Source organism: Molothrus aeneus, chromosome 21 (genome assembly GCF_037042795.1).
Source record: "Molothrus aeneus isolate 106 chromosome 21, BPBGC_Maene_1.0, whole genome shotgun sequence".
NCBI classification, from domain to species: Eukaryota; Metazoa; Chordata; class Aves; order Passeriformes; family Icteridae; genus Molothrus; species Molothrus aeneus.
The window spans coordinates 5,084,578-5,111,874 of record NC_089666.1 but is presented as its reverse complement, the minus strand read 5'-3'; the positions used below and the strand labels follow the sequence as shown (position 1 = coordinate 5,111,874).

The 27,297-nt window shown below is 52.9% G+C and overlaps 2 protein-coding genes across 2 annotated transcripts in view; one reads left to right on the top strand and one right to left on the bottom strand.

Moving 5' to 3' along the window:
- Positions 1-1,040: 1,040 nt before the first annotated feature.
- Positions 1,041-15,603, top strand: ARHGEF16 (Rho guanine nucleotide exchange factor 16). Its single transcript, XM_066564132.1, has 15 exons — positions 1,041-1,056; positions 2,666-3,238; positions 4,313-4,364; positions 4,724-4,893; positions 6,038-6,094; positions 6,530-6,690; positions 7,117-7,269; positions 7,632-7,761; positions 8,478-8,552; positions 9,354-9,446; positions 10,454-10,608; positions 12,075-12,254; positions 13,168-13,241; positions 14,008-14,109; positions 14,474-15,603. The coding sequence occupies exons 2-15, from the start codon at positions 2,690-2,692 to the stop codon at positions 14,611-14,613; spliced, it is 2,091 nt and encodes a 696-aa protein (XP_066420229.1). The 5' UTR covers positions 1,041-1,056; positions 2,666-2,689; the 3' UTR covers positions 14,614-15,603.
- A 1,530-nt stretch (positions 15,604-17,133) lies between these two features.
- The window catches only part of MEGF6 (multiple EGF like domains 6), a 99,136-nt gene continuing 88,972 nt past the window's right edge, over positions 17,134-27,297 (bottom strand). Inside the window, exons 26-36 of the mRNA XM_066564131.1 lie at positions 26,405-26,533; positions 25,460-25,588; positions 24,077-24,208; positions 23,718-23,846; positions 22,460-22,588; positions 21,330-21,458; positions 20,706-20,834; positions 20,280-20,408; positions 20,064-20,192; positions 18,787-18,918; positions 17,134-17,672 (exon numbers count right to left, since the gene is read on the bottom strand). Coding sequence (XP_066420228.1) covers positions 17,605-17,672; positions 18,787-18,918; positions 20,064-20,192; positions 20,280-20,408; positions 20,706-20,834; positions 21,330-21,458; positions 22,460-22,588; positions 23,718-23,846; positions 24,077-24,208; positions 25,460-25,588; positions 26,405-26,533 — 1,364 coding nt within the window. The 3' untranslated portion in view covers positions 17,134-17,604. The remainder of the gene's footprint in view (positions 17,673-18,786; positions 18,919-20,063; positions 20,193-20,279; positions 20,409-20,705; positions 20,835-21,329; positions 21,459-22,459; positions 22,589-23,717; positions 23,847-24,076; positions 24,209-25,459; positions 25,589-26,404; positions 26,534-27,297) is intronic.

Genomic DNA, 27,297 nt, shown 5'->3' with positions numbered 1-27,297 from the left:
GACTTTGTCATGCACAAAGTGCTTGAGATTCACCACAAACAAGTGAGAAAAAGGCCCCGTTTGGGGGATGGGGAGGAGCAGAACAGGGGGGCAGAGGAGAAGGTCAAGGAAAAGTCTGTTCCCAGTAAAGACACAGAGCACTGTTGAGCCTTACTGGGCAGCTGTCAGCAGCCTGACCCTCAGATCCTCTTTCCCAGTAGCTGCAGCGTCCAAAAGCAGCCGAAACTGATGTTTTGTGCATCCGGAGGGATCGCCCGAGGTTACCTTTGACCGCTGAAGACCCAACTAAAGCGAGCATCAGACACGTCTGTAGCAAGGGAATGCTGAAATATCGAGTGTGTGTCGCCCAAACCCCGAGGACAGACGGGGCATACTCGTTTGTCACCCGCTAAGGTGACAGGAGAACGACATCGAATAATTCCCCTGCCTCCAGCGGCCCTGCAGAGGCGGCTTTAGGGGATGGGGAATGCCGAGATTCCAGGGGCGCACACACCTGATGAACCCTCACCAAGAAGCAGCAAAACGCTGCTCCTAGAGACGCTTATTTAATATTTCACCCCCGGGAAGCCGAGGCGACTCCGGGCTGGGAGCAGAGCGCTGCTCGGAGCCGGGATGTGCAGAACACCGGCACATCCCGGGTCACGCCAGCACACCGGCACGGTCTCGGGGGCCGGACCGGCACCTCCCCCGGTACCGGAACACCGGCACGGTCTCAGGGGCCGGACCAGCACCTCCCCCGGTACCGGAACACCGGCACGGTCTCAGGGGCCGGACCAGCACCTCCCCCGGTACCGGAACACCGGCACGGTCTCAGGGGCCGGACCGGCACCTCCCCCGGTACCGGAACACCGGCACGGTCTCAGGGGCCGGACCGGCACCTCCCCCGGTACCGGAACACCGGCACATCCCGGGTCACGCCAGCACACCGGCACAGTCTCGGGGGCCGGACCAGCACCTCCCCCGGTTCCGCCCCGGTCCCTCCCATCCCTCCGGTCCCTCCCATCCCTGCCGCCGCCGCCGCCGCCGCCGCCGCCGCGCTGGCTCCGAGGGGCGCGGGTAGGTGCGGGCGCGGCGGGGTCGGGGCTGGGGCGCTGCGGAGGGACCGGGGAGCCCGGGGAGGGTCCGGCACCACCATCGGCACCGGTACCGGGGCTCCCGGGCGGCCATGCGGGCGGTGGCTCCGGGAGAGCGGCTCCCGAGCGCCTTCCGGGGAGGGGACGGCGGGACCGGCTGTGCTGTCCCTGCCGGGGCACAGCAGGGCTCGTCCTCCCGCGGCTCTGTGCCGGCTGTCCCCGAGGGTCTCAGCGGTGCCAAGGGGTGGTTGGGACCGTGGCAGAGGGGTTTGGGTGCTTCCCGGGGCTGTATCCCGCCCTGCCCCCTGTACCGCAGCCCTGGTGCCGGTGCCCCTGTGCCACCGCTGTCGATGCCCTGTGTGGGCACCGAGCTGCCCTCCATCCCAGCGCCGAGAGCTGTGCTTGCTGCCGCCCCCAAACCCTCTGGGTTCAGGCTTGTTTGTTGCCACCAGGGCTTGGGATGAGCTTCGTCCTCAGGCAGGATGGGGTTAAGAGCGGAATGTGGCGCTTTGCTCGTCCGAGGGACACTTGGCAGAGCTCTGGACATAAAGCATGTGTCCCCCATCCGCGGACAGTGGAATGAGCAGCATCTCTGTCAAACGAGCTGTTGTTGATGGGTCTGTGCTGTCCTCCTGCCAGTCATTCATGCAGGGAAAAGCACGGTCCAGCCTTGGTTTGTTTCCTGGTCTTTGAAAGGGAACAGCTTGGAGATGGCACTGACACACAATGGGATCTCAGTTGAGGACAATTAAGCCATAATTTCTCCCGAAGTTATGTAATAGGCAGAGGGCATAAAACGCTCTGTCTGTGCTGTAGGGGCAGAGTTCTGTAGGTGCATGGTTCTGTGCGTGGCACAGGAGGGGATGAGTGACCTTAACCCTACCTGGGAAGCCCCAGGGACTGGAGCAGGTGTTTCTGTGGGCAGAGTGGTTTGGGGCAGGTACGAGCTTGGAGGAGCACAGGGTTCACAGCCAGGGATTCCACAGCCTGAGGGAGGTGGCGTTCAGGAGGGTGCAGACTGGCTGTGGTGGCTGGCAGCACCCCAGAGGGGAATGAGGGGACACGGAAGGTGTGGCAGCAGCGGGGCTCCGGGAGGCTCCAGACCTGCCTGGCTCAGGTCTGAGCCTGCCCTGTGCTTGCAGCAGGGTCTGGCTGATCCATGGCCTGGCTGGGTTTAACCACTGCTCCATGGCCTGGTTGCTCCATGGCCTGGCTGCTCCATGGCCTGGCTGCTCCATGGCCTGGTTGCTCCTTGTCGTGGCTGCTCCCATGGCCTGGCTGCTCCTGGTCCTGCCTGCTGCTGGTCCTGCCTGCTCCCATGGCCTGGCTGCTCCTGGTCTTGGCTGCTCCTGGTTCCTGACCACATCCTGGAGCCCCTGTCCCAGCCCTGGCACATGGGTGGCCCCACAAGGAGTGGGGTGGTGACAGCATCCCCAGCGTGTCCATACAGGCCCTGCCTGAGGGAAGGTGGGAAGGTGGAGGCCATGTCCTGCACTGTCCCAAGGTTCCCATGGCTCAGCATAAATTCCTGCTGCCTTACTGGAAGGTGTTCAGCCACCTGTCTGTCTGTCTGTCTGTCTGTTCCTCCTCAGCTTGCTGCTCCCCCAGCCACCACCATGTCTCGGGGCTCCTCTGCTACCTCTGTGGATGACAAGACCTTGCTCCTGGAGTACCGATGCCACCCAGTGCGGCCAGAACCCCCCAGCCCAACGCGTGCCCCTGGTGGGAAGCTCAGCCCCACCACGGCTCCCAGTGCCACCCCCCTGTCCCCCCTGGGCTCCCCCACCTCGGCCGAGCCCCGCCGCATCGTCCTGAGCACGCACAGCCCCGCCGCGCTGAAGGTGGGGACGCAGCAGCTCATCCCCAAGAGCTTGGCCGTCTCCTCCAAGCCCAAGAACAGCCCCTCCCGGCCCCAGAGCTTCGGGGCGAGCCGGGAGCCCCTGAGCCCCGACCCGAAGCGGGCGGCCGTCCCCATGCTGGCCCTGGAGGGGGAGGATGAGGATGATGGCGGGGGAGCCCTCAAGCGCAACCTGAGGAACATGTCCTACCGCGCGGCCATGAAGGGGCTGGGGGCTGACGTGGAGCCAGCCAAGGCCTCTCCCTCGCTGAAACCCACGTCTGAGGATGGCAGCGCCCTGCCTGACCGCAGCCCTGGCAGGAGCAAGGTGGGTTTAACCCCTGCTGTCAGCCCTGGCGGGCAGGGATGGGGTCCTGCTTTCCTGGTGGTGACAGAGGAGCTGCAGGGCCCTCAGCTGCAGTCAGTTCTGGAGCTGGTTTGCTGGGCCTGGTGTGGTGACTGGTGCCTTGGGAAGCTGGAGCAAGGTGGGTTTAACCCCTGCTGTCACCAGGGGCCAGCTCCCAGAGGTAGGGGCAGCAGCCTGGGGGGGCTCTGAGAGCTCTGAGGGGATAATTCCTCATCATTAGTGCTTGTACTGGGCTGGCTGGGACACACAGGGTCTGCCCAGGGCTGTTGGTGCAGGCGGTGCTGCTGTGGTTGGGCTTCACCCACAGCTCAGGGAAGGCAGGTGCTCCTTGCTGGGCTTTCCCTGTGGACTTTGGGGGGAGTCATCTTCATCCAGGGAGTGTAATCTTCATCCAGGGAGTGTAATCTTCATCCAGGGAGTGTAATCTTCACTCCAGGGAGTGGCAGCAGCTGCTGGGGGCTGGATGATGCTGCAGGGGATGATGCAGGAGTGAGTAGGGATGGGGTCCTGCTTTCCTGTTGGTGACAGAGGAGCTGCAGGGCCCTCAGCTGCAGTCAGTTCTGGAGCTGGTTTGCTGAGCCTTGTGTGGTGACTGGTGCCTTGGAAAGCTCTCTGTCACCAGGTCCCTGGAGAGGCTGGGAATAGCTGACATGGTTTTGGTGGGGAGTGGAGTTGGACGCTTGGCAGGCGGCTGCGGGATGTTTGCAGGGTGGGGCTGGCCGGCTCCAGTCGTACACAAACATGGGTGAAGCACATCTGGGGAAAGGGAGACTCCAGAGCAGGCAAAGTCCAGGTGTGAGAGAGATTTGACAGCAGCAGTGCAAGTACAGAATGGTTCTGAGCATGACCCTGGTTATATGGGAGGTGAAAGCTGAGTCACCTGGGTAAGGCAAACAGAGCCCACACAAAAGGCAGGCTGAAAGAACAGGGTGGTGTGGGCCAGCTGGCACAGGTAACTCCCCCTTTTCCTGAAGGAGTTTTCCCAGGCCATCAGAAGTGTGGTAACCACAGCAGGCTCTCCTCTTGCCCTTGCAGAGAACCCTCGGGCGGAAGCGGGTGCAGAAGCGTGGTGGCTCCTTCAAGGACCGTGAGTGTCCCCTGTGCCTCAACCAAGCAAATCCCTGCAAGGCTTTCCCCACTGTGCTGCTCCCATTGCTTTTGTCTCTGTTTCCCCGAAGCAACAGCAGCATTGCTGCCCTGCTTTCCCACTCCTGGGGCTGATAACACTGCCGTGGCTCGCAGGGAAAATGGGAGGGCTGTGGGAGGCTGCTGGGAGCAGCAGCCGCTGGGTAATCAGTGCAGTGCAAAGTCCAACCTCGTCAGGGAGTTTCTGGCCCGGAACTCGTGGCTCGTGGCCAACAGGGCAAGGCAGCCGTGGTGGGAAGGGAAGCCATGAGCTGGGAGAGGCTGCTGTGCTCTGCTGACCCCGTGTCTTGTCCTCTGCAGAGCCCCAGCTGTATCAGGAGATCCGTGAGAGAGGCCTGAACTCTGTCAGCCATGAGTCAGACGAGGACTTGCTGGAGGAGGCCCTGCCAGAGGAGCCGTCCCCTCTGGGTGCTGCCATCGTGGTGCAGAGCTACCGCCCGGCCCAGGTGACCTGGAGCCAGCTCCCAGAGGTAGGGACAGCAGCCTGGGGGCTCTGAGAGCTCTGAGGGGATAATTCCACATCATTAGTGCTTGCAGTGGGATGTTCTGGGCTGGCTGGGACACACAGGGTCTGCCCAGGGGCTGTTGGTGCTGCTGTGGTTGGACTTCACCCACCGCTGAGGGAAGGCAGGTGCTCCTTGCTGGGCTTTCCCGGTGGACTTTGGGGAGTGTAATCTTCATCCAGGGAGTGTAATCTTCATTCAGGGAGTGTAATCTTCATCCAGGGAGTGTAATCTTCATCCAGGGAGTGGCATCAGCTGCTGGAGCTGAGGGCTGGGTGATGCTGCAGGGGGTGGTGAAGGAGTGAGTGGTGGTGGGCAGTGGTGGTGGTGTATGATGGTTTCTGATGGTTTGTAATGGTTTGTGATGGGTTCCTTTGGTGTGTGGTGGTGTTTTCCAGTGTGTGATGGGTTGTGATGGGTTGTGATGGTTTGTGATGGTTTGTGATGGGTTGCAATGGTTTCTGGTATTTCTGATGATTTCTGACGGTTTGTAATGGTTTGTGATGAGTTCCTTTGGTGTGTGGTGGTGTTTTGCAGTGTGTAATGGTTTCTGATAGGTTGTGATGGTTTCTGATGATTTCTGATGGTTTTGTAATGGTTTGTGATGGGTTCCTTTGGTGCGTGGTGGTGTTTTGCAGTGTGTAATGGTTTCTGATACATTGTGATGGTTTCTGATGATTTCTGATGGTTTTGTAATGGTTTGTAATGGTTTGTGATGGGTTTCTTTGGTGAGTGCTGGTGTGCTACACTGTGTGATGGTTTGTGGTGGGTTGTGATGGTTTGTGATGGTGTGTGCAGGTGTGTGATAGTATGTAATGGTTTCTGATGGCTTGTGATGGTGTGTGGTGGTGTGTTACAGTGTGTAATGGTTTATGATGGGTTCTGATAGTTTGTAATGGTTGGTGATGGTTTGTGATGGTGTGTGCAGGTGTGTGATAGTGTGTAATGGTTTCTGATGGTTTGTGGTAGTGTGTCACAGTGTGTGGTGGTTTCTCATGGTCCGGGATGGGTTCTCTTGGTATGTGCTGGTGGGATGGGCCGTGGGGTGGCTGACACAGCCCCAGACTGCACTAGAGGGCGTGCAAGGACCGTGGTTCCTGCTCATCCCCAGGTCCTGGAGTCGGGCATCCTGCAGAGGATCTCCCCCGAGGAGCGCAAGAGGCAGGAGGTGAGAGAGCCCTGGGGCGTGCCTGGGAGCACAGCAGGGCACAAAGGCTGTGGGACACACGTGGCTCTGCCGGGGTCGGCTCCAGGTGGAGCTGAGCTCAGCTCAGCTCGTGGTGCTGCTGCTTCCAGCTGCTCCAGGACTGGGCAGTGCTGGGAGGGCTCACCTGCACTAACTGGTGGGGAAACAGGCAGCTCCATTGGGTGCTGATGGGAGGGGAAAACATCTTCATGCTATGGCTTTTTAATGACTGAGCGTCCTAAAACACACTGGGATTATTGGTATTGGCCAGGCCATGCATGAGGTGACACAGAGAACCAACATGGAGCCAAGTCACTTCCAGTGGTTTTGTGCCAAAGAGTAGAAATAAGATTTAACAATTAATTCTTGGCTTTTTCCACTCGGTTTATGCTGCTGCATCTTCCCTGCTTTCTCCAGGCAATGTTTGAGATCATCACTTCTGAGTACTCCTACATGCACAGCCTGAGCATCCTGGTGAGCCACTTCATGAGGTCAGAGGAGCTGAAGGAGACCATGACTCAGACAGAGCACCACCACCTCTTCTCCAACATTGGGGACATCCTGACAGTCAGCAAGAGGCAAGTGGGGCCTGGGAGAGGACCCTGAGCTTTTTATTTGTAGTGCTAAACCAACCATCCCTTGGATTGTTGAAGGGACTCACTGGGAGGTGGGGAGGAAATGCCTTGGGAGCTTTGTCCGTGTGGGAAGGCAGCAGAAGGAGGATGCAGCAGCCCTGGGAATGGCTCTGGGGGTGTTTAGGGCTTGTGGCTTCCTGGTGGGGCAGAAAGTAAAACCTCATGGAGGGCTGAGGTGGAGGAGGGATCCCGTGCAGGAATGGAGGAAGCGTGTGCCTCTGGGGAAGGCGTGGGTGTCTCAGCTGCTGGAGCTGCCCTGCCAGAAGGGATCCAGGCCCCATCTCCTCTGGGAAAACTGGGGAAAAGCAGCAGTGGGAACATTCAGTTTGTCCAGTGAGTCATGTAAGCCTGTTTAAATTATCTTCTCAGCTTCTTTGAGGACCTGGAGAAGCGACACCAGGAGCACCTCGTGATCCCTGACATCAGTGACATCGTGGAGGAACACGCCTCGAAACACTTCAACCCCTACATCAGCTACTGCTCCAATGAAGTCTATCAGCAGAGGACACTGGATAAGCTGCTGTGAGTACAGGCCTTGGGCTGGCCAAGGAGCTGCCTCTGAGGGGCCCTGGGCTCCAGGGACTGCAGAGGTCCATAGTACACAGGGACATGGATGGGCCTTGTTCATCTCCAGGCCAAGTCTGAGTCCGTTGTTGGTACATCTGTGGCTTTACCCACCTTTTTGGTGGGCTCACCATCTCTCTCTGGGTGCTTTCCCACCACCCGTGGGATCAGTCCCGTTTCTGCCCAGCTGGGCACTCCAAGCCTGGCAGAGCACCCCAGGCAGTGCCATCACTGCTCTGCATTTCCAGTGTGTGGAGAGCTGCTGGAAAATCCTGACAACTGAAGAAAAGAGTTAATGGAGCTTTCTTGTCCTGTTCCAGAACCACAAACCCCTTATTTAAAGAGACCCTGAAACAAATTGAAAGGAAACCAGAGTGTGGAGGCCTGCCAATGATCTCATTTCTCATTCTGCCCATGCAGAGGGTAACACGGCTTCCTCTGCTCTTAGATGTAAGTAGTCACACAGTGGCACTGCTTGGCACCTCTGAAGAGGTGACTCTGCTATTCCCTTTGTTTCCTGAACCTGGGGCAGCCTCTGCTTGGACTTCCAGCCCTCTGGAGCTGGGCCCTGGGTGCTCCTGTATTCAGGAGAAGTATTTGGATAACTCCCAGGCACATGGTGGGATTCTTGGGGTGTCCTGTGCAGGGCCAGGAGTTGATCTTAACAGGTTCCTCCCAGCTAGCCTATTCTTTGATTTATATCCAGAGCAATCTGCTTCTCTGGGGGGTGTCAGGTGTGCAGCTTAAAGCTCTGTGAATAACACTTCATGTCTTGGTGCCACCCATCTGAGCCACCCGAGCTTCTTCTGTGCCGTATCTGGGTCCCAGGGTGGGGTGGCACAAGTGTCCTGGTCAGGCAGCCCAGGAATGGAAAGCAGGTCTTGCATTCTTCATGGAAATGTGGTCTAAATGGCCAAGCTGCTGGATGTGGGATTTCCAGTGACTGCTCCCAGTCTGTGGTGATTGCAGGGCTGAGGGCCAGGGGGTGGCCAGGCACGTATCAGACATGAAACCCCCAGATTCACAGCTCCCAGCACTATTAAACCTTCCTGTGACCACTGGGAGCAGCTCAATCAGCGTGTGGAATCCTGAAATCCTGGGGGAGCAGCTGATGCTCCCTTCTCTGGGGTGCAATGTCACTAAAGCTTCTTATCTTGGAATTCCAGACCGTGCAGCAAAAAACAAACGCGCGCACTGCAGCGTACGGAGCTGCCACCCGCGCTGTGAAGGCCATCAGCAAGGTGAGGCCCAGCTGCCAGCCCTCCACCTCTCCTCCTGTCAGCTCAGCCCTCTGGAGCACTGATCCAAAGCTGCCATTCTGGCCTCTCGTTTCCCTCCCAGCATCAGTTCACTCGAGGCTCCTCTGCTCCAAACAGCTGCCGGATGAACACACCTTTTCCCTTCTCGACTTTGCCACCTGATCTTGGTTTGTTCCTTTTTCTTGTTCTCTATTATTCTTTCCTCTTTGGCCCACCTTTGTCCTTCCTGAGGCAGTCCTCACCATGGTTTTTGGGGATTTGGGCAAAGGGCAGTGAATGATGCAGAGAGGCAAGTGTGGAGTGCAGTAGTCACGAGCTGTACCCTGTCTGTGCTCCTGGATGTCATCTCCCTGTTTTCTCCACTGTGCCAGTGGTGACTCTTCCTTTCATCCCCCTGAAGAGCAGCTCTTGGCAGCACATTCCTGCTGCTCCCTGTCTGTCCTGCTCTCACATCCGAGCAGGGTCCTCCCCTCTGTGTGATTGTTCATCCTCCTGCCTTGAGCTCTTCTCAGATGATTAATTCTTCCTCCTCCTGTTGCTCCTCAGTTCTGGTGCAGGTTCACTTGCGTCCTTCTCCAGGCAGAGCCCATGTGCTATCTCTCTCCAGGACAGCATCCCACTGCCTTTCCCCAACCTGGCATGAAACCTGTGCCAGGAATTGTCTGTCTGTCTCTCCTGCTCAGGGCAGCAGGACAGTCCCTAATGCTGGAGGTGGCGTGGGAGTTGGATGGACTCAGTGTCTGACCCTTCTCCACTTCCCTTGGGATGTTTTTCTCTTCCCAGCTGGTCAAGAGCTGCAATGAGGGAGCTCGGGCTATGGAGAGGACAGAGCAGATGTACACCTTGCAGAAACAGCTGGAATTCGGGAAGAAGAAGGTGAGGCCTTGTGGAAGTGGTGGTGGGAGGTCTTCTGGTGCCTGTTCAGACAGGTCAGACCTGTGCTGGGAATCCTTCTGGGAAGTTTGGAGTGGTCTTCTACTGGGCAGCAACTGACAGAAAAAGAGGACGCAGTCTCAAGCTACATCAGGGAAGGTATAGGTTGGATATTAGGAAAAAAATTTTTCACCCAAAGAACAATAAAGTACTGGAATGCTCTTCCCAGGGAGGTGGCAGAATCACCATCTCTGGATGTGTTTAAAAAAAGCCTGGACATGGCACTTGGTGCTACAGCCTGGTTGAGGTGTTGGGGCATAGGTTGGACTCGATGATCTTAGAGGGCTCTTCCAACCTCATTATTCTGTGATTCTGTGACTGTTGGGTGCAAGCAGTTTCTAAAAAGTAGTAAAGCCATGACAGTGTCACCCACTTTTGGGGTCCAGAGTGTGCTGGAATGGGGTGCACAGCCCCCTGGAAAATCCTTTCTAAAAGACCATAAACACTGTGACGTTGTTCACAGGGGTCTTAGGTTGAGGGAAGAGATGAGGATCTGACTCCATGTTTCAGAAGGCTTGATTTATTATTTTATCATATATATTATATTAAAACTGTACTAAAAGAATAGAAGAAAGGATTTCGTCAGAAGGCTAAGAATAGAAAAAGAAAGAATGGTAACAAAAGCTTGTGGCTCAGACAGAGAGTCTGAGCCAGCTGGGCTGTGATTGGCCATTAATTAGAAACAACCACATGAGACCAATCACAGATCCACCTGTGGCATTCCATAGCAGCAGATAACCATTGTTTACATTTTGTTCTTGAGGCTTCTTGGCTTCTCAGGAGAAAAAACCTTAAGGAAAAGATTTTTCATAGAATGTGTCTGTGACAAAACACATGTGGTGTGTCCATCCCAACTGACCCTGGGGCCACTGCAGGCTCACTCCCTGCCTTGATTTTGCCTGCTGCTGCTGGGGAGGGCATTTCCTGAGCCTTTGCTGGTGCTGTTCCAGCCTTTCCCACTGATCTCGGTGTCCCGGTGGCTGCTGAAGCGGGGGGAGCTGCACCTGCTGCTCTCGGAGGAGGCCGGCATCTTCCGCCGCGGCGCCGGCCGCCTCTGCCACCTCTTCCTCTTCAACGACGTCCTCATCATCACCAAGAAGAAGAGGTGAGGGCCCTGCCTTTCCCTGAAGAACAGCTAGGGGGGTTAAACACCAATTTCCCCAGCAGAGTATTGGAATATTACCAATATTGCCGGATGGGACGTGCCTGAGCTTGTCTGGCCCTTGGTGCTGAACCAAATAGCAGCACTGTGGTGTTTCACCCCAGAGACACTTTTGGCTGGCTGGGTGTGTGGTGTTTCACCTCACAGACACTTTTGCCTGGCTGGGTGTGTGGTGTTTCACCTCACAGACACTTTTGCCTGGCTGTGTGTGGTGTTTCACCCACAGACACTTTTGGCTGCCTGGGTGTGTGGTGTTTCACCCCACAGACACTTTTGGCTGCTGGGTGTGTGGTGTTTCACCCCACAGACACTTTTGCCTGGCTGGGTGTGTGGTGTTTCACCCCAGAGACACTTTTGCCTGGCTGGGTGTGTGGTGTTTCACCTCACAGACACTTTTGCCTGGCTGGGTGTGTGGTGTTTCACCCCACAGACACTTTTGCCTGGCTGGGTGTGTGGTGTTTCACCCCACAGACACTTTTGGCTGCTGGGTGTGTGGTGTTTCACCCCACAGACACTTTTGGCTGGCTGTGTGTGGTGTTTCACCCACAGACACTTTTGGCTGGCTGGGTGTGTGGTGTTTCACCCCACAGACACTTTTGGCTGCCTGGGTGCTGCAGCTGAGCACATGGAGACAAGTCCAGGCCTGCAGGAGCTCTGGTGGTGGTGGGATAGAGCTTCCCCCCATAACAGGGGCTGCTCCTCAGGTTTCCCTCTGTGGAGAAGCTTTAAGGGGATGGTGAAGGAAAGGAGTCGGTTCTGATGGAGGGTTTGGATCCAGAGCTTTATTCTGGCCCTCAGGCCTCTGGATCCAGCACCAGCTCCAACAGAACTCCCCGAGCCCGTGGTTGCTGCTCCTTTGAACCCCGGGGAGAGGGGCAGGGAAGGGGCAGGGAGCCACCAACCAGGTACAGGAGGGGAGGGACAAAGGGACAAAGGACACCTGGATGGCCCAATGCCCCCAGGGACAGAGGGCATCCTTTCGATCTGCCAATCACTCAACACCTTCTGGAATGCCAGGATTGACAGACAGTGCTGGGAGGGGAAAGGAGAGGTGACTGACACACCTGGCAGGGAATTATCAGGGGGGAAAGGAGAGGTGACTGACACACCTGGCAGGGAATTATCAGGGGAGGGGCCTGAGGTTCTGAGGTAAACCCTAAAATCACACTGCAACAGCAGAGTAATCCATGCGATTTCCCTGTTTCCACCTTTGTGAGCTGTCCCTTGTCAGCCAGAAGAGTGGCTTTGCCTCAGTGGGTGGGTGGCCAGCAAGTCCCCAGAACCATTTCCCACCCTGAGCATCAGCTCCAGGCTGCTCTGGCAATGCCTGCTGAGCCTCCTGTGCCGGGCTGGGGGCTGGGAAGTGGCCCAGACCCCACAGCTGGGTCGCTGATCCATCTGTGCCACAGCGAGGAGAGCTACACGGTCATGAACTACGCCACGCTGGACCAGGTCACCGTGGAGAAGGTGGAGAGCTCAGAGCCACCCTCCCCTCCTCCTGGCAAGGCTGGTGGGCACCTGCTGCGAGTGGTGCTGGAGAAGGACAGCGAGGGCCGGCGGGAGGAGGTGGTGCTGTCGGCAGAGACGCTGTGAGTGCCACGCTGGGATTTTGCTCTGGCCCTTGGGATGAACTTGGGATGAACTGGGAATCCCACAGTGTGGGATTTTGCTCTGGCCTTTGGGATGAACTGGGAATCCCACAGTGTGGGATTTTGCTCTGGCTTTTGGGATGAACTTGGGATGAACTGGGAATTCCACAGTGTGGGATTTTGCTCTGGCCTTTGGGATGAACTGGGAATCCTCTGAGGCTTCTGTGACCATGTTCACAGGGGTCTGAGGATGAGGGAAGAGATGAGGATCTGACTCCATGTTTCAGAAGGCTTGGTTTATTATTTTATGATATATATTATATTAAAACTATACTAAAAGAATAGAAGAAAGGATTTCATCAGAAGGCTGGCTAAGAATAGAAAAAGAAGGAATGAATAACAAAGGCTTGTGTCTTGGACAGAGAGCCCGAGCCAGCTGACTGATTGGCCATTAATTAGAAACAACCACATGAGACCAATCCCAGATGCACCTGTTGCATTCCACAGCAGCAGATAATCATTGTTTACATTTTGTTCCTGAGGCCTCTCAGCTTCTCAGGAGGAAAAATCCCAAGGAAAAGGATTTTTCAGAAAATATCATGGCTACAGGCATCTGTAGCAGATCTCCCTTTACCCCCACGCTCCTCCTCCTAGAAATTGGGATGTGCACAGCCTTCTCCCAGGCTCTGTTCCTTCCTCTCTCTTATATTTCCCCCATAATTCCCATATCAGCTTCCCCTGTCCAGCTGAAGCAAAGCAGCTGGGCCATGTGTACCACTTGGGAAGTGTCCTTACACTGAATATTCTGATCAATCTGACTCCCCTTGAAAGCATTCATCCTGCTGGGAATGTCCCAGCTGCTGCTGGCCACAGGGATGCTGTCCTAAGGCTCTCTTTGTGTTCCTTCTGGCAGGAGTGACCGGGCCAGGTGGATTGCAGCTCTGATGCACAGGGAGAAGGAACAGCCTGACACCACTCCCAAAGGAGGTACTGTGTGCCCAAGGGCAGCCTGGCTCTGCTGGGATTCCCTGCCACACCAGAGCATTTGCAGGCCCAGGTTTCTGCCTGGTTCTCCTCCATTCCTGGAGTGGAGAGGAAAACCCCCACACCTACAGTGTGACGGTGTTCACAGGGGTCTGAGGATGAGGGAAGAGACGAGGATCTGACTCCATGTTTCAGAAGGCTTGACTTATTATTTTATTATATATATTACATTAAAACTATACTAAAAGAACAGAAGAAAGGATTTCATCAGAAGGCTAGCTAAGAATAGAAAAAGAAAGAATGAATAACAAAAGCTTGTGTCTCAGACAGAGAGTCTGAGCCAGCTGGGCTGTGATTGGCCATTAATTAGAAACATCCACATGAGACCAATCCCAGATGCACCTGTTGCATTCCACAGCAGCAGATAACCATTGTCTACATTTTGTTCCTGAGGCCTCTCAGCTTCTCAGGAGGAAAAATCCTAAGGAAAGGATTTTTCATAAAAGATGCCTGTGACACCAGCCTTGCTCCTTAGGAGTTGCCTCCCATGAAGTTATCAGTCACAATTGACCTTAAATTCTTTTCCTGGGAGGCAGAGTGGAATTCCAGGAATGCCTTCAGCTGTTGTTAGAGGAGGTTTGACAAGCTTGGAGGGATAAGGGGCAGGGACAGGAGGGACTGGAGCGTGCTGTGCTGTGGAGCACTGGGTGGGCAGCTGGGGGGTCATGGCTGTGCCTGCTCACTGTCCCTGCTGTCCCCTGTCCTGCAGACCTGAGCCAGGTGGAGGTCACCCGTGCCTACCTGGCCAAGGAGGCGGATGAGCTGTCCCTGCAGCAGGCAGATGTTGTCCTGGTGCTGGGGGAAGAGGATGGTGAGTGCCAGGGAGCGTGGGGCTGGGTTTGGGGCAGGCTCTGACCTTAGCAGAGCTGGGGCAGGGACAACCTTCAGTGATCCCTGGGGACTGGGTTTTGGCAATTGCAGAAGCTTCCAGGAAGCCCTGGCTGCTGGTAAGACCTGTGGCACTGGCTGTGCTGTGTCCCAGCAGGTGACAGTGGCTCCTGGGGGGCTGAGGGAGGTGGCACTGCCAGGGATCTGTGGCTCTTCCTGGCCCTGTCAGCAGCTCTGTTCTCTCCTAGGCTGGTGCTGGGGGGATCAGCTGTGGGACAGAGAGCAGGGCTGGTTCTCTAAGGTTCCACAGCCCTTCCTGGCCCTGTCAGAGCTCTGTTCTCTCCTAGGCTGGTGCTGGGGGGAGCGTTTGCGGGATGGGGAGCGGGGCTGGTTCCCCCAGGCCTGTGCCAGGCCCATCACCAGCCGCGTGGCCGCCGAGGGCAACGTGCGGCGCATGGAGCGGCTGCGCATCGAGACCAACGTGTAGGGACAGCCCAGAGGGAGCCCCAGACCTCTGCAGACTGAGCCCACCGAGAGGAGGCAGCAGCAGAGCCTTTCTTCTTGAACTGTGCTTGTGCCAGGTGGCAGATCTCACCAGCCAGGATGGGTTTGTGTGGCAGCAGTGACGCAGCAGCTCCTCTATGAGAGCTGGCACCGGGCACTCCTGGCACTGGTGACCTGGAACAGGCTCTGGGAGCAGCCAAGGGCTTGGCTCAGGTTGGGAAGCTGGAGCTGTTCTGAGCTCTGAGGTGCCTGTGCCACCATGTCCAAACTGGAGCTGTTCTGGCCTCTGAAATGCCTGTGCCACCATGGCCAAGCTGGAGCTGTTCTGGGCTCTGAGGTGCCTGTGCCACCATGGCCAAGCTGGAGCTGTTCTGGGCTCTGAGGTGCCTGTGCCACCATGGCCAAGCTGGAGCTGTTCTGGGCTCTGAGGTGCCTGTGCCACCATGGCCAAGCTGGAGCTGTTCTGGCCTCTGAAATGCCTGTGCCACCATCTCCATCCCTGCAGCACCTGCTGTGGGGAGAGCACGCCCCAGTCAGGCTTTGTTTGGAGCTTCAATCCATGTGCTTGGCTTATTCCTCAGCCCAGTTTTTGCTGCTGTTTCTCTTCTTTCTGTCTCTCCCCCCACAAGAATTCTTGGGCCCTTTGGGCAGAGCCGTGCCCTGCACTGGTGAGGTGATGCCAGACACCTTTGGGTCACTTGATAAAATACTTGATGCCAGAGTTGTTCCCATGGAGTCAGCTCTGGGATGTGCTCCAGGCAGAGGGTGAAGCAGGGGCAGGATGGGGAGCAGTGCTGCAGCTCCCACCTGCCTTTCCCTCCTCCCAGCTGGGGAGGGGGCTCTGCCCAGGGCTCAGCCCCTCACACCCCGTGCAGGGGACATGGCTGCTACAGTTTTGGGGTGCCAAACTTCACATTCACTGTTCTGATCAACTGTAAATTAAGGTAACAATAAATTCTTGGATACCAATGAACCACGTGTTCTCTGTTAGTGGTGAGTGTCCCTGCGCATGAGAGCTCCAAAGTTGTCCCAGCCATCAGCCCTAAAATGAAGCTTCATTCTGCTGGTGGCATTACATGTTCTGACACAATATCTGCACCTCATGAAACACCCTCCAGAGCCCCTGCCACCCTGCTGTCACCTGGAGCAGCTGTCAGGTGCATTTCAGTGAGACAGGCAAGGTAAGTAGAAACTCAGCCAGGCTTTCTGTTTATTTCTTTTAACTGTGGAGAAAGTAACAGTTTTTCATCAGTGCTAAATTAAAGAAGATCCAAAAAGGGAGACAGTACAAGAAAAGAGGAAGCAAACAAACTGGATTAAGAAATATGAACAGGAAAAGAATATTATATAAAAATACAGGCACAGGGCTTGCTCTGAGCAGCTGCCAGGAGTCCTGGAGCTGCAGCTGGAATGGGACAGTGTGGATCCATCCCCATGTTTCAGGCTGTTCCCATGTTCTCCTGGAGCAGGGCCATGGAGGCAGAGCATCTCCAGTGGCCTCCTCCTCCTCCTCCTCCCAATCACTGGAACCTTCCTCTGATGGCCCAGGAGCTTCAAGGCAAAGGGGAGCTGAGGGATGATTGTCTGGAGATGAGCAGCACCACTGGCAGCACTGACTGGGCTCATTTGGCACATGGACAAAATCTTCCTGCTCCCTCTTATCCCACATCCAACCTCACCAGCACGATTCTGGTCCTTCACTACATACTCATATTAACATGATTTCTTCACAAGAATGATAGCTAATGTAAAAAAAAAATACTGTTAAGGAAGAAATAAAATAAGAAAGGAATTAGCCCAAAATGACAAGTTCTATACAGATTAAAATAAATTCCATCAGGAAAAGAAAGAATTCTTTTATTATTTTCAGTTGGCCCCTGTGGGAATAATTTAAAGGCCAAATGCCTGGGCAGGGCTGTGCTGCAGCCTGTGGGGATGGGGATGGGATGGGATGGGGTGGGGATGGGATGGGGATGGGACAGGGCTGTCCCTCTTCTCTGCAGAGCTGGGGTTCCTCTGGCAGTGGCTTCACCTGCCCAGGAGCTTTGTGCAAACAGACAAAAGGGCCCCTGGCCAGGGTGATGTGGTGACACTGGGCTGGTGACATTCCCCACTGCTGCTTTGGCCAGCTCCTGACTATGACTGGCATGGCAAAATAACTCAGGATTCAGGGCTGGGAGAGGCCATTCCAACTGGGATTTGCCTTGACCAGATGAGCTAGCTCTTTGTCTCCATCCATGAAGAATCTCTGACTTCCACACTCGATTTAGGCTTCCTTCTTCTTGGAGTAAGTGACACGGGCAGCACCATGGGCTGGCAAATTCCTGGCATGAAGAACAGGCTCCAGGCCCCTGACAAGCTTGTCCAGCACAGCCTGTTCTGTCAGGAGGCACCAGCTCTGCAGGTGGGTGCTGGAGCCCTGTGTGTTTTCCCCTGGCAAATTGTCACTTACAGTAAAACATCATGGAAAATTCAAATTCAAAAAAAAAAAATAATTCAAGTGAGGTGGTGCATCCACAGGAGGCCCAGTCTCAGGAGAGCTGACCATCAGTCCTGACAACACTGTGGTGAAGCTTCCCATAAATATTGATGCATAAATACCTGATTTGGACCACGATTTCAGCCCCCTCCCCAAGCCCAGCAGCCAAAAGTTGAAGGCCAGCAATGTGTCACAAGCTGTCAAAGTGCACTGTCCCCCGAGCAGAATTGATCCCTCCTGCGCTGGTCACTGGTCTCTGGCCAAGGGCACACCCTGGTGTGGGCAGGGCACACGTGTCCTCAGGGCCAGCCCGCGCTGGCACAGTGAACTGGTTATACTGGGCGCTTCAGCCTCACTCAGACACCCCAAAAGCAGCAGCTGGGGCTGCCAGGAGATGAGAGCTGCTCACGTGGCTCAAAAACGAGTTCATTACAGGTCATTGGTTTCTTCAGGTGGCTGCTTGGTGAAACCAAGGGAGTGCTGCCAGAGCAGGACCTACTTCTCTGCTGGCTGAAGCCCCTCCGGGGGTGGTGGTGGCCTGGTGGGTGGCAGGGACTGCATGGCTGGAAAACAAGACAGGACAGGTCCAGGACGGGGCAGTCCTTGCTGTGGGCAGCCCTGCTGCAGGGCTGGCCCTCCACAACGCTGCCAGGCCTGGGGGCACATGCCCTCCCCATTCCCCTCCCCACTGGGAGCACTGGTCCCAGTCTGTGGGTTTGGGTCAGACCCTCCTGCCCCCCACCCAGCACCCACAGGGGTCACTCTGAGCCCACAGGTTTGGGCAGGGATGAGGAGCGTGGTTGGTGCATGGAATCAACATCCCAGCTCATGCTCAGAGTGGGATTTGTGCCCTGGATATTCCAGGGGCAGCTTTGTGGCCAGCCTGCTAAACAGCTTCAATTCTGAGACTTCACAAACTGTTGGGGAAGATGAAACAGGAAAGCCTTACAGATATTTTTGCCTGGCAAAAGATTTTGAGAATATGGAAACTATAAGCGAGATTGTAATGAAAGCAAGCTCTGAGATCCCTTAGTTACTGAACAATGGGAAAACAATGGTGTGGCCAGCTGAAGGTGATCCCCTTTGGATGGAACAACACCCTCTGCTTGCAGACAGGCCCAAGGGTCTGAGCAGACCCTGCAGCTTGGCAGAAGGGGTCCAAAGAGGAGTTTTTAGGGTTTAAAATGTAACACAGTATGGTAATGTAATGATTCTTATAGGCTGTGTGTAAATGCTATAGGATTTGTGTATTGTACTAGATTGGTTAGTGAGAATTAGAATATTCAACACAGATGATTTATTGTATTGTAACGGGAACTTCGCTCTCTTACCCTTTCACTCTCTTACCCCTCTCTTCTCTCAGTCCTGCTCTGAGCTGTGCCTGGCAGCTCCCAGCAGGGCCCTGCACCCAGGCCCTTTGCAATAAACCCCAAGTTCCCAGCCCTGGCTGCAGAGATCTCTCGTCTCCGTCCATCCTGACTGTGCTACCCCCGGACGCTCCTACAACAAACCTCCCTGGGGGCTACAGTGACAGCAAACAGCTCAGACCAGCTGAGGGGCTCGGCCAGAGGCAGGTGCTGCCCTAAGTGACTGGACTGAGCTGATTTACTGCTCCCAACCCACCCCCTGAGCCCAGGCACAGCCTCCCCTCGGGCGCTGTCCCCTCCCTGGCCTCACCTTCGCGGCAGGTGGGTCCCGTGTGGCCGTGCAGGCACAGGCACTGCCCGTTCCTGGCGTTGCAGTAGGAGCTGCTGGGGGCACACTGGCATGCCAGGCTGCACTCGGGGCCAAACTGGGTGGGCTGGCACTCTGCAGAGGGAACAGAGCCGCTCAGGTGTGTCGGAATTCAGGACATCCCTCTGGCTGCCCCGGACTGCCCAAACCCCTGCCAGAGAGAGACCCTGGCACAGAGCCCAAGACCCCCGGGATTTTGATTATGACCCATAGAAAAAACAATTACCAACCTTATATGAGGACCTGCAAGCCATGAAAGTCTAAGTAGTTAACTTAGTTAGTTATAATAGTTAGTTTGTCACAGGGTGAAAAAATAGATTTTTGGGGTTTTTAGAATGGGGGTTTGGAGATTGTTTATCCAACAGGTGGTTGTTTCATTGGTTTCATGTGAATTGTTTTGACTTAATGACCAATCAGTGCCAAGCTGTGTCAGGGCTCTGGAAGGAGTCATGAGTTTTCATTATTATCTTTTTAGCCTTCTGTAAGTATGCTTTCTGTATTCTTTAGTATAATTATAAATATAATATAATATAATATAATATAATATAATATAATATAATATAATATAATATAATATAATATAATATAATATAATATAATATAATATAATATAATATAAGCAACAAGTTAAAATTAAAGATTTAAAATTTAAAAACTAAAAATAAAATAAAAATATAATATCATAAAATAATAAATAAAAATAAAACTAAAAATAAAATAATTAAAATTTTAAAAATAAAATTAAATAATTAAAATTTTAAAAAATCAAAAATAAAATAAAATATATAATATCATAAAATAATAAAGTAAAAATAAAAAATAAAATAATTAGAATTAAGAAATTAAAATTAAAATAAATAAAAATTAAAAAATTTAAAAATTTAAAATAAAATATATAATATCACAAAATAATACATTGAAAATTAAATAAAAATAAAATAATTAAAATTTACAATATACAATTAAAAAATAAAATAAGAAAAATTAAAAATAAAATAAAATATATAATATAATAAAATAATACATTAAAAATAAAATAAAAAAATTTTAAGAACATGGAGTCAGATTCACCATTCCTCCCTTCATCTGGGAACCCCTCAAATACAATATGCCACTGCCCCTCTCATCCTGTGAGGTGACACACACCAGAAAAAAGCCTCTCCCAGCTTCCTGGGAGCAAACCCCCTGTTCCTCCCCTGCCCAGCTGGGGCTCAGCTCACCTGCAGCACAGGTGGGGCCGGTTTTGCCCGGGGGGCACAGGCAGCGCCCGGTGACCGGGTCGCAGGGGACATCGCTGGGGCAGTCACAGAGATGCTGGCACCCCTCGCCGTACGTCCCTTCCTTGCAGCCTGCGTGAGACACAGAATCCAGCCCCTGCTCTGTGTGTCTGGCCCTCAGGATGCCCTCGGGAGGGGCGAGGAGGAGGATGGAGGTACCTGTGTGACAGCGCTCGCCCCGCAGCCCCGGGGGACAGCGGCAGCGCCCGGTGGTGGGGTCACATCCTGCCCCGTGCTCGCAGTCACAGCGCTGCTGGCAGCCCTCTCCGTGGAACCCCGGGGGACAGCCTGCGACAGGAGAAGCTCGTTAGGGAGGGGATGAGCAGAACTCTGCAGCAGAGCTTCAGCCAGCCTGCAGGGAGGAGCACAGAGCCTGACTTGTGCCCAAATTGGGCCCGAATTGGGCCCAACTTGTGCCCAAATTGTGCCCAGCTTGTGCCTGACTTGTGCCCAAATTGTGCCCAGCTTGTGCCCGACTTGTGCCTGACTTGCGCCTGACTTGTGCCCAAATTGTGCCCGAATTGTCCCCGGCGCTCCAAGCCCCGCGTTCAGCCCCACGGGGTTTGCTCGGTGCCCAACACTCACTGTGCTCGCACAGGGGCCCGTAGTGGCCGAGGGGACAGCGGCAGGTGCCGGTGGCCGGGTGGCAGGTGGCGTTGTGCAGGCAGGGGCAGCGCAGCTGGCAGGCGGCACCGAAGCTTCCTGGAGGGCATTCTGTGGGCAGAGGAGTGGAAGAACTGCTCAGCATCCCCACAGCTGAGCTTAGGAAGGCTGGGCTGAGGCAGGGCTGCCACGGGTGGGGTGACAGAAAGTGGACACGTCGTGTGAGCTCCACAATCAGACAGGATCCGGGCCAGGGTTACCTAATTTGCGGGATTTGCGAATCAGATTTGCAGGCAGAGGGAGCAGCAGAGCTGCTCAGCATCCCCACAGCCCCGCTCCAGAGAGCTGGGCTGAGGCAGGGCTGCCATGGGTGGGGTGACAGAAAGTGGACACGCGGTGTGAGCTCCACAATCAGACAGGATCCGGGCCAGGGTTACCTAATTCGCAGGATTTGCGAATCCGATTTAAGGGCACAGGAGCGGGCAGAACTGCTCAGCATCCCCACAGCTGCACCTCGGAGGGCTGGGCTAAGGCAGGGCTGCCACGGGTGGGGTGACAGAAAGTGGACCCGGGGTGTGAGCTCCACAATCAGACAGGGTTAATTACCTAATTCGCAGGATTTTCCCGTCCAGCCTGGGGCGCAGGAGCAGGAGCCATCGGCGGGGTGGCAGAGGCCCCCGTTGCGGCAGGAGCAGCGCTGCTGGCAGCCCGGCCCGTAGTGATGCTTCTCACATCCTGCGGGGGCAGAGGAGCAGCGGTGGTGGGCACAGAGTCACGGACACATTTTATGAAAAATCCTTTCCTTAGGATCTTTTTCTCCCGAGAAGCTGAGAGGCCTCAGAAATGAAATGTAACCAATGGTTATCTGCTGCTGTGGAATGCAACAGGTGCATCTGGGATCGGGCTCATGTGGATGTTTCTAATTAATGGCCAATCACAGCCCAGCTGGCTCGGACTCTCTGGTCAGTCACAAGATTTTATTATCATTCCATTCCTTTCTATTCCTTTCCAGCCCTCTGATGAAATCCTTTCTTCTATTCTTTTAGTATAGTTTTAATATATCATTTTATTTTAATATAATATATATAATAAAATTATAAAATATTATATATATCATTATATATATAATGATATATATAATAAAATTATAAAATATATAATAAAATTATAAAATATTATATATATCATTATATATATATATATAAAATAAGAGAATTAATGCCAGAATGAGTAACCAGGGTCCTCCTTCTACAACGCAAGCTTACATCCATACATTATTAACAAATCACCAATATACCACAAATCAAACCAGCAGAGTATTAAATGTAAATTAATTAATTAATAATAAATAATGAATAAATTAGCTAATAAATAAATGTACAAATAAATAACTAAATAATAATAAATTAATAATAAATAAATAAATAAAACATCTATTTAATATATAATATATAATATTATAAATAAATAATAGTAAATGAATAAATAACTAACTAAATAATTAATTAATTAAACATTTATTATATGTATCTATCATATTATATTTTATATTATATAAAATAAAATATAGATGATAAATCAGCCTTCTGAAACATGCAATCAAGATTCTCATCTCTTCCCTCATCCTGCGAACCCCACCTCAGGCACAGGGAGCACGAGCAGAGATCTCAGGGCAAGGAAATCCTCTCCTGCCCAGCACCTTTCCCAGCCCGACAGCCCTGATGCACAGCACTTGCCTTGCTCACACGTGGGGCCAGCTCTGCCCGGAGGGCACACGCAGTCTCCAGTGACAGGGTGACAGGGGACGCCGGCCCCACAGGGACACAGCCCTGCACAGTCCTGGCCGTAGCGACCAGCGGGGCATCCTGGAGGGAGGAAAAACTCCATCAGGCCAAAGCAGGGCTGGGGAGGTGGGAGGTGGGACAGGGAAAGTTCTGCACAGCACTGGAGCTGAGTGATGGGATGAGAAGGAGGCTCCAGCCCTGCCCTGCTGTGCCAGAGGATCATGGAATGGTTTGGGTTGGAAAAGAGCTTTAAGATCATCTGTTTCCAACCCCTTTGCTGTGGGGACACCTCTCACTAAGCCAGGCTGCTCCAAGCCCTGCCCAGCCATGGCTGTACAGCAATGCAGCATGGTGTGTCAGGAGAAATCACTTTATCATCAAATAAACAGAGCAGAAAAGCATTTCAGTGGCTAAGGCAGACAGCAAACTGTCACAGGCATCTTTTATGAAAAATCCTTTCCTTAGGATTTTTCCTCCTGAGAAGCTGAGAGGCCTCAGGAACAAAATGTAAACATTGATTATCTGCTGCTGTGGGATGCAACAGGTGGATCTGTGATTGGCCCATGTTGGATGTTTCTAATTAATGGCCAATCACAGCCCAGCTGGCTCGGACTCTCTGTCCCAGACACAAACTTTTGTTATCATTCCTTCTTTTTCTATTCTTAGCTAGCCTTCTGATGAAATCCTTTCTTCTATTCTTTTAGTACAGTTTTAATATAATACATATCATAAAATAATAAATCAAGCCTTCTGAAACATGGAGTCAGATCCTCATCTCTTCTCTCATCCTTGGACCCCTGTGAACACCGTCACAAGTGTCACCTGCAGGCTCCTGCCCTGGGACACAGGGCAAGGCACTGCTGACAAAGGACACAGGGATGTTTTCCCAGGGGTCAGTCCTTGTTCTGCTCCTTATCCCTGCAGGGTTTTTCTGCAGGCAAGATCTGCCTCTGCCACCCCTCAGCCCCCCCTGAGGAGGCTCCCCTGCTTTCCCAGCCCCTGTGGCTGGAGCAGAGCTCAGGGCACTGCTGCCAGCACAGGTGGACAAAGGACAGAGGGAGCTTTTCCCAGGGGTCAGTCCTTGCTCTGCTGCTCATCCCTGTAGGGCCAGCAGCCTTTCTGCGGGCAAGATCTGCCTCTGCCACCCCTCAGCCCCCCCCTGAGGAGGCTCCCCTGCTTTGCCAGCCCCCGTGGCTGGAGCAGAGCTCACCGATGGCGCAGTCAGCCCCGATGAACCCCGCGGGGCAGTGGCACATCCCCGTGGCGCTGTCGCAGCGTCCCCCGTTCCTGCACCGGCACCGCCGCTCGCAGTCCCGGCCGTACCAGCCCGGGGAGCACTCTGAGGAGACAAAAACAGCGGCTACAAACACAGGGAGAAGGTCCAGACAGCCCAGGGATATCCACCAGGTGGGATGTGCATGGATGTTTCACCCAGGAGGAGGCAGAGAGCTCTGTCTGTGCCAGCCCCAAAGAACCCAGGACTCAACTCACACACATCCCTCATGGCACTGGGATTTCAGGCTGGCACCGCCAGCACAGGGGATGCAGTGGGAGCAGAGCAGGACTCACCCAGCTGGCAGGCAGGACCGTGGAAGCCAGGGGGACAGACACAGGCCCCGGTGACAGGGTGACATTCCTGGGTGGCTCCGGGGCACTGGCAGATCTGAGCACAGCCCTCCCCGAAGGTCCCTGGCAGGCAGGCTGTGAGGAGACAGGGCACCAAGGTGGCTCAGGGGCCATCCCACCCCTCTCTGCAAGGCTTTTATTAAAAACATTTTATTTTAAGCCAGGATTTAGAGAGCCTTTTATGGCAGTAAAATTCTACGCCACCCAAAAAGCAAAGGGACTCGCATGCAAAGGGTTCATTCACTCCAGGAAATACTTGGATTGAAAGGAAAAGCAAGTACTTAAAGGCATTAAATGCCTTTAGCTGTGCCAGCCCTTCCTGCCCTCACATTTCTGCAAGCTGCACACACAGACACGGCAAATCCAGCACTGTCCTCTGCGTAAAGAACGTGCTCACACACCTCTGTCTCTTCCAGACTTGCTCCTACCCACAGGAGCTCATTTTAATAGTGATTTATTGCTAATCCTCTGGCTAAATACCCAGCTCTGATTTCCCACTTGGCTCCCTCTGCCTTGCTAACATTCCACAGGCATGCACTCAGCTGCCAGCCTGGGAGTTGCTCCTTGGCACAGCTCTGCTCCAGGGCTGTTTTTCCTCGTTTATCTGTAAGAGCGTTGGGGGGTAGCACGGTTGGGAGGGATGGAGATGAGAGATTTATGAAGTTAGGTCGTGGAACTTGGGGTTTATTGCAAAGGGCCTGGGTGCAGGGCCCTGCTGGGAGCTGCCAGCCACAGCTCAGGGCAGGGCTGAGAGAGGAGAGGGGTAGAGAGGATGAGAGGGTGAGAGAGTAAAAGGGGTAAGAGAGTAAAAGGCAAGAGCTAAGAGCTAAGAGAGCGAAGTTCTCATTAAAATACAATAAATCATCTGTGTTAAATATTCTGATTTTGACTAACTAATCTAGTACAATATACAAATTTTATAGCATTTTTATATAGCTTATAAGAATCACTACATTACTATACTGTGCTACATTTTAAACTTTAAAAACTCCTCTTTGGACTTCTTTTGCTAGGCTGGTAGGGTCTGCTCTGACCCTTGGAGCTGCCTGCAAGCAGAGGGTGTTGTTCCATCAAAAGGGAATCACCTTCAGCCGGCCACGCCATTGTTTTCCCATTGTTCAGTAACTGAGGGATCTCAAAGCTTGCTTTCATTTCAATCTCACTTATAGTTTCTATATTCTCAAAATCTTTTGCCAGGCTTTATAAGGCTTTCCTGTTTCATCTTCCCCAACATTTATCTTTCTTTTTTCCCTTCTATTTTCTGTAGGAATTGCTTGGCCCAGCCCATTCCCAGGGCCTGCAGGAGGATCATTCCCATCTCCGTACGTTTTTCACATCCAGAGCCGGTCAGTCCTGGCGGGCAGCCGCACTGGCCGGTGACGTGGTGACAGGGCACTCCCAGGGGACAGCCACAGCGACTGGCACAGTCCTTCCCAAAGAAACCTGGCAGGCAGGCTGTGGGAAAGCAAACAGTGGGACGTGAGTCTGCTGCTGTTGGAGTTCTGGAGAGTTTGAGACTTTCTGTGCTGACCCCCCCAAGAGAAAACTGCGTTTGACCTGAGGCCATGGAGAAGGCTTCCAAAATTGATTGATAGCACTGAGATTATGGGTGTGGAGTTGGTTAGAATTGTGTGATATTACATGGTGGCAAACTTAGAGTTTGGGGTTTTAGAATATGGTAATAAATATGGAGGAAGATGGAGGTTTTAGGGTGGAGGCTGCTCCTCCTTTTTCACCTTCTTCTCCATGGGTTTGGGTGGTGTTTTGTAATTAGACAGAAAAGTCCACATTGCAGATTTTGAGTGATTAGTTATTGGGTTAAAAGTGAAAATCATTTAGGTTTCATTTCTTCATTGAATAGTTTAGCCCTAAAAGACCTTGTAATGAAAGACAGTTGGCCATTTTGTGGCTTGTTAATGAAGAACTGCAGAACTCACTGCTGTGAGTTAACATTGATAAATAATAAACACCTGAGTCTGAACATGAACCGCTGTCTCAAGTGCCTTCAATCTGACCCCAACAGAAGAAAAGGGAAGCTGAAAATGGACATTCTGCCTGGATTTAAGTTGCTGCTAATGCCTGGAAGGCATCAGAGCCTCCTCCAAGGGGCTCCTGCCCCATTGCCCAACCAGCCCAGCAGCGCCTTGTCTCACAGCCTCAAAACATTTTGCCACAACTTGTAATTCTCATGCAAAATGAAGTGTCCCTCCTCCCAGGCTCTGGAGCAGCTGATGTTTCCCTGGGTTTCCCTCACCCAGGGGTGCTGCTCACCTTTCTCACAGCGCCGGCCCCTCCAGCCCCGGGGGCAGTCACAGGCACCGGTGACGTGGTGGCACGAGACATTGTCCCCACAGTCACAGGGCTCCTCACAGCGTGCCCCAAACAGCCCCTCCGGACAAGCTTCAGGGATAAAAGCACAGCAGAGAGAGCAAGTTGCACAAAAGAAAGTGACTTTTGGGGGCTTTTTCCCAGTAGTTCCACAGCTGATTATGTCTGTCTTCTGTGCACACACAGGCAGGTTGAAATACAGACATGGGGAGCTGACAGGACCCTAGCTTGGTTCTTTTTTTTAAAAAAAACCCAACAACATAATGTCTACCTTTTGGATGGGTTTCTTCATTAATTTATATTGGAAGAAATTATAATATATTAATAATATATTATTACATTATTATATTATTATATTACTATATATTGTATTATATTATATATTAATTTATATAATATATTATAATTATATATAATTGTATAATACATTATATAATATAATAATATATCATTATTATATATTATATATTATATATTATATATTATATATTATATATTATATATTATATATTATATATTATATATTATATATTATATATTATATATTGGCAGTGCTTTAGATTGCCTGGTGCCCCATGCTGCTGAGGCTGTGTGGGGTTCTGGGAGCAAGTGACAATGCTGGGAGGGGACACTGTCCCTCAGGATGTGGCAGGACCCAGTGAGGTGATTTGTGAGGCCAAGCCTCGGCTGCCAGCAGAGCTGTTTACAGCCTCCTGAAGGGAAAAACATCCCCAGCAGGAAACCTGAGAGTGGCTGGTGGCAGCTGAGGCTCTGGTGGCAGCTCCCTTGTGGCAGCTGCCAAGTGCTGCCACTGGACTTCACACCCTGATTTAAGG